Source organism: Cornus florida, unplaced genomic scaffold (assembly GCF_030987335.1).
Source record: "Cornus florida cultivar Cherokee Brave unplaced genomic scaffold, ASM3098733v1 CherokeeBrave_3.0.0_Hap2_Chr09, whole genome shotgun sequence".
NCBI lineage: Eukaryota > Viridiplantae > Streptophyta > Magnoliopsida > Cornales > Cornaceae > Cornus > Cornus florida.
The window spans coordinates 82,147,006-82,153,455 of record NW_026775579.1 but is presented as its reverse complement, the minus strand read 5'-3'; the positions used below and the strand labels follow the sequence as shown (position 1 = coordinate 82,153,455).

The window sequence follows — 6,450 nt, the reverse complement described above, 5'->3', positions numbered from 1 at the left end:
TTCAATTTTATCGGCGGTGCCTATATATTCTTCTTTAAAGCATACAACTTGTTTGTTTCTAGTTCCTCATTGATTATCCTTTAGAGAGAGAGAAAGAGAGAGTAATTAATGGGGAGAAAACCATGCTGTGATAAGAGAGGGTTGAAGAAAGGGCCATGGACTCCGGAAGAAGATAAGATTCTCATTCAATATAAAATTTAGAACAGAAATTAATCAAAACAGGGAACATTCAAATGCATTAAGTTCAGTAATTGATGCTCCAAAGGTGTCATCCCTCCTATTTTTCTTTTTCTCCGTGTCTCCTTCCTACCGAACGATGGAACTTTGTTCTTTCCCTCCTATTTTCCCTCCACCTATCTTCTTTCTTTCCTACCGAACAAAGCAATAGTAACCAAAAATGGACTCGAGAATGTCTTAAAAATGTGATAATAAATTAATAAAAGTACAATTCTGAAGACAAAAATAAAAAAGAACTATATAGAACTACGTCAAACAAAAAATTAGCCTACTATATTGTCTAAACCGCACTCATCCCAGCAGGCGAAAAAGGCACATCCCATTAGTGTTTTTCTGTTGTTGTTACATACCAACATGCAAGTTGAATATTAATTATTTTAATAGTCACATAAATTTGTAAGTTTCATTTTATTTAAAATTTTATTTTATCAGACTTGAACCCTTGTCATCTTGGAGATAGAGTGCTAAATAAAAGAACATACTTATTAGATAATTTACCTGAGTCCAAGCCTAAAAGAAAAGGGGAGGGAAAGAAGAATACTTTATTAGAAAAAGGTTACTCCAAAATCCCAAAGAGCGAATTTGAATAAGGATGTCTAGGTAGGCCAGTTCTTGAATTTTGGGACTTTTTTTCTTTAATCCTTTTACAGCAGTTGAGACTTGCAATCTCAGTTTGTCACTTACTGTAATGGTGTGGACACCAATTGAACCACCACGAAGAACACAATTATACTATGAACACAAGCAATCACTCTTTTATTTATAAAATATTATTGAATTGTGCAACATATACCTTCTTTTCAACATCTCTATCTTCGGCGTTGTATATATATATGTACAAGAGTGTTCAATGGTCCCAAATTAGACTAATGAACACAGCAAATTTATGTGCTCCAAAGTCAAGACGACAAATTGACAATACATGCATGCTTAACAATGACCCCAGTTGGCCACCGCCAAAGCTTTCACATCACACTTGTAACTGAATTCCAAGAGGGGATGCATGTGCTTGAAATTTCACTCTAAAGTACTAAATTTGAAAATTTGAAAATAATGTCGAATAATGTAGTTCACATGATTGTGAATTTCAATAATAAAACCAAGTAAAAATATATGGTGGGCTGCTGGGCAATCTGTTGTAACAAAATAAATAACGTTACTGCTCATGAATGAACAAATTGAGTGCAGACAATTGAGGGAAGCTAGCTAGAAGGCAAGCATGGCCTCTCCTGCGGTGGACCTCTTGATCGGCAAGATTGTTTCTGTCCTTGAGAATGAAGTGTCGCTGATAGGAGGAGTTCATCATGAACTCAATGACCTCAAGAAAGAGTTGGGATGGATGAGGTCCTTTTTGCAGGATGCTGATAGAAAGAGAGCTCTTACAGATTTAGAGAAATCCTGGTGGAAGAAGTGAAAGACAGTGCCTACCGTGTTGAAGACATCACCGATGAGTTCGTGTATCACATGAACAAGCAACAAAGTGGGGGTAAATACATAAGGCTCTTCTTCAAGACTATTGGCATCCCAAAGAATCTGTTGGTGAGACATCGAATAGCCAGAGAGTTACAAAAGATCAAGAGAATGATCAAAGACATTCCAGAAAGAAGCCAACGTTATGGTGTCGATCATGTGAGAGGAACGAGCTCACATGACGATCAGAGATGGGTGCAAAACCAAGCTGAGTCTTCTCTCTTCTTTAAAGATGATGATATGGTCGGGATTAAAGATGATTGTCTGTTATTAGTCAAATGGTTGATGGATAACGAATCACAACGCATCGTTATTTCAGTGGTGGGAATGGGTGGTTCAGGCAAGTCCAGCCTAGTTGTCAAGGCCTACAACCACGAGAATGTCAAGCGACAGTTTTGACTGCCATGTTTGGATCACTGTCTCACAAACTTACAACGTTGAGGACCTACTTAGGCGCATGATTGAGGAGTTCTACTGCACATCAAAGGAAGCTGTTCCAGTAGGCTTGAGCACCATGAGATACAGACAGCTGGTCGAGATTCTTTTGGATTACCTATGGCCAAGAAGGTATGTAGTTGTCTTCGAAGATGTATGGAGCGATCACCTCTGGAAAGACATTAAATGTTCACTTCCGGATGAAAGACGTGGAGGTCATGTCTTGCTTACAACTCGGAGAGAAGATATAGCTTCATCTTCTTTTGAAGTTAAAAGCCATGTCTATCATCTTAAACCACTTGGATATTCTGACGCATTGGACCTCTTTTGCATGAAAGCATTCCCGAACCATCCCAACACGAGTTGCTCTCAAGGTCTCGAGAGCTTAGCTTACGACCTCGTTGCAAAATGTGAAGGTCTACCTCTAGCAATTGTTACTCTAGGTTGTGTTATGTCTTCCAAAAAATCGGAATGGGAATGGAGACAAGCTTGTGATGGCTTAAACTGGATGTTGAGCAACAACGCCCAATTAGAAAGAGTGACAAGTATCTTGCTGCTAAGTTTCAATGATTTGTCTTACCGACTTAAGTGTTGCTTCTTATATTGTAGTCTCTTTCCCGAAGATTACTGAATTCAACGAAAGAGGCTCATTAGACTTTGGATGGCAGAAGGGTTTGTAGAAAAGGTCGAGAAGACAACACCTGAAGAGGTAGCAGAGAGTTATTTCATGGCACTCATTAATCGAAGCATGCTTCAAGTTGTGATGAGGAACCCAGCAGGAAGGCCAAAAGCACTTAAGATGCATGATCTTATGCAAGGGCTTGCTCTATTGGTATTAAAAAAAGAGAAGTTTTGCACTGTACTCTACGATGGGAGTACTGATCATCAAGGCAGTGATCAAGAGAATGGAGCGCATCACTTGTCAATCCTATCAAGTGATCACAGAGAACTACTCAAATCATGGAAGAGTAAATCTCGTCTTCGAACTCTTTTTGTTTTTGCCACTAATGTGTTTTCTCCATCTTTGAATACATTGCCATCTGGCTTAAAATTGTTAAGAGTCTTAGATTTGGAAGATGCACCGATTGTGAAATTGCCAGATGAACTAGTTCAACTTTTCAATTTGAGATATTTGAACTTGAGAGGAACTAGAGTTAAAGAGCTTCCAAAGTCCATTGGAAGACTCCACAATCTTCAAACCTTAGACATTACGGACTCAAAGATAGAAGTACTCCCAACTGGGATTACCAATTTGCGGCATCTAATTATGTACCGCTGCAATCGAGGACACTATAGTGACTTTGATTACACCTATGGCACACCATCACCGTCAAATATTTGTAAGCTAAAGAACTTGCAAGTGCTGGCTTGTGTAGAAGCAAACGCGGGGTTGATGAAGCAAACCAAAAACATAACCCAACTCACAAGGATTGGCATTACGAAGGTGAGGGAAGCAGATAACAAAGACTTGTGCATCTCAATCCAAAATATGAAACTGCTACGCTACTTATTCGTGATGGTAACTGATGAAGAGGAATACCTTCGAATGGAAGCGCTCTCCTCGGCTCCGCCCTGCCTTAATATGCTCATTTTGGTTGGAAAACTGGAGAAAGTGCCTCGTTGGTTTCACTCACTTTAAACCCTCACATATTTGTATTTGCATTGGTCCAGGTTGAGAGAAGATCCACTGCCATACATCCAACAACTGCCTAATTTAGGGACCTCGCGCTTCTCAATGGCTATACAGAAAAACAATTATGCTTCTGTACAGGGTTCCTCAAGCTTACTATTCTACACTTGAGTAATCTCCCTCAACTGAATGAAATAATAATAGAGAAGGGAGTGATGCCAGGTCTCCAAAAGCTGACTCTAGACACCTGTGATGAGTTGAAGATGATGCCTCTTGGTATTGAATATCTCATGCATCTACAAGAACTGAATTTGAGGTTCGCTTCGAGTGAGCTCGCAGAGCTAATACGTGGAGAAGAGAGCGTGGATCGCCCAAAGGTTAGACACATCCCTGAGATCAACCATTACTTCAAGTCCCCATCCAGGAAATCTTATGAAAGCTTGTCCTGATTCAGTCTACTACAAGGAGGTGAGACATTGTCTGCTATGTGTTTCATTAAAAATCAATGCACAATTTTTCCTTATTGTTCCCTGTATCATTTCCATATAGCACAATAATGCATACAACATGAAGGGAACAAAAACTGTTGTGTCTTCACTCATATATATGTTAAGAATTTCTATCTAGTAATTTCTTAGACCCAGTCACTAGTGAGCAGCTTTACTAACAAATTGTCATTCATTCATCAAAAGACTTCTTGTGACTGTTCTTGTTTTCTTCCATGTTGTGTCTAGGTTGCTAGCCATATATACACGAAGAAGTGAGGTCCTAGTCAGTTCTCTCTGTTTGTTTCAGAATGGTTATACTTCCTAGTTAATAAGTTGGACATGGTGGATATATGCTGTGATATTGAAGAGAGACAGTTTCAGGCTACTCTGGTCTACCTGCTTTTGATGTTGTCATGGTGGTGGTGGTTGTTGTGCTTGTTGTTGATGTTGATTAGGAGAGTAGTAGTAGTTGGTGGTGGTAATGGTGGTGGTTCAGTTCTTGTGTTATTGTTGTAATCTATCTTGCTAATTTTAATTTTAGTGACTTCAGTCGTTCAAATATATTGCCTGACAAACTCAATTTGTGAATTTGTTCTGAGATTGAATTCTTCATAAATCCATTGATTCATTTTAAATTGATTTCTTCCAAGAGCATGCAATAAGTTAAAGAAATTTGCTTTCTATAAAAGGAATAAAAGAAATTTTCACTCAGTTTATTTTGATATAAAAGGATTTTAGAAAAATAGTTTTGGTAGTTATTAGTTTTTTGTTGAGTGATTAGTGTCATTATGTGTATTCTTATGCATTTCAAATTATCTATAAAAGTGATTCAACATAACATGAAAATTATCAATTATAGAAGAAAATTGAAACACTTCTAAAAAGGATGCTTGATTATTCTAATGCTAGCATCAATTCCACATAGTTTTCTCTTAGCCCCAAGAAAAAGAAAAAAGAATATGACTAAAAAATACAATAAAATAAAAAGGAACATACAGAGCACCAATGCAAATTCAGAGAAAATCCTAATATATCACAATTCGAAAAGAGAAACGCCTTAAAACAATCTTCATAAGAGCACAGAACACTAACAATCACTAATTTGTACAAATTTCTTATAAAAAAAAAAATTTGAAAAAGAACAAAAGATAGAATAGTAAAAGAAAAAAAGGAATAAAAACACCATAGAAGTGATTAAGAGACGATTAGAAAAAATAAAAGAAACAAAATGGTATCTGCCAACTGACCTGAGTTACCGACTCCGGTGCCGGAACGAGGAATTTAACAAAACGGCGCCGAAGAGTCTTACAGAAGAGAAGGGTCGTGCTATAGAAAGAGGACCAGCCTTGCTTTTGGGCCGGGCCTGGGACCGGTTCACCTTTTCTATTTTTGGCAAGTGGTCCACGTTTTCTTCAATTTCCGCAAATAAATAGTGTAGAAATTTATTGCTAACTAGAAATAGCTCAAGTCCAATGTATTATACTAGCAAGAGAGCACGTGCAGATGCACGTGATGTAAATCCAAGTTATTAATAAGATTATAAAAAATTTTAAAAAAATTATTTGATCAGTGATTAAGTTGATAAACTATAATTTATTTGATTCGATGTTTTTCAATGTGAAGCAAGGAATATGAAAATATATTTCATATGCCATTTATACCACAACTAAGCTTCTATTTTTAATTTGCATTTTTGTTACTTGTATTAAATATTTTTTTCGTTTTATCACACTTCTATCTATAATCATTCTATGTAGAAATCTCAGTAGAGCAATTCTCATACATTTTCACGTTCAAATATTTTAAATGATCATCATGCACCAAAAGATATCTTATTTTGCTTCTTGAGTTTTAAACTCAAAACCATATTATATTAAGATATATTCTAGAATATAGATTCTAATCAATTTATATATATATATATATATATATATATATATATATATATATATATATATATATATATATATCATTTTGTAATCCACATGGATCAAGCACAAAATGAATAACCTTCGAACATTTTGCATTATAAGAAAAAAGACACTTCTTTTTTCTATAACATTATAACATTTTTGTTAAGGTTTTCCTTTCATGGACTCAAGTTTCTCAAGATGAATGAATTAACTTTCAAAAAATAAATACAATGGAGAAAGAAAAAAATAAAAAAATAACAATCCAAAACTCACAGAA

At 36.2% G+C, this 6,450-nt stretch overlaps 2 protein-coding genes across 2 annotated transcripts; both read left to right on the top strand.

Annotated features, from left to right (window-relative positions):
* Window positions 1-1,348: 1,348 nt before the first annotated feature.
* Window positions 1,349-5,866, top strand: LOC132274659 (disease resistance protein RPM1-like). Its single transcript, XM_059775981.1, has 2 exons — window positions 1,349-4,240; window positions 4,507-5,866. The coding sequence occupies exon 1, from the start codon at window positions 2,804-2,806 to the stop codon at window positions 3,779-3,781; it is 978 nt and encodes a 325-aa protein (XP_059631964.1). The 5' UTR covers window positions 1,349-2,803; the 3' UTR covers window positions 3,782-4,240; window positions 4,507-5,866.
* On the top strand, window positions 2,165-2,773 carry LOC132272983 (disease resistance protein RPM1-like). Its single transcript, XM_059774032.1, has one exon. The coding sequence runs from the start codon at window positions 2,165-2,167 to the stop codon at window positions 2,771-2,773; it is 609 nt and encodes a 202-aa protein (XP_059630015.1).
* Window positions 5,867-6,450: the final 584 nt, after the last annotated feature.

What these genes read in the sequence shown, in the direction of transcription:
- LOC132272983 (XM_059774032.1), top strand. Translation starts at nt 2,165, where the DNA reads ATGATTGAGGAGTTCTACTGCACATCAAAGGAAGCTGTTCCAGTAGGC.
- LOC132274659 (XM_059775981.1), top strand. Translation starts at nt 2,804, where the DNA reads ATGGCAGAAGGGTTTGTAGAAAAGGTCGAGAAGACAACACCTGAAGAG.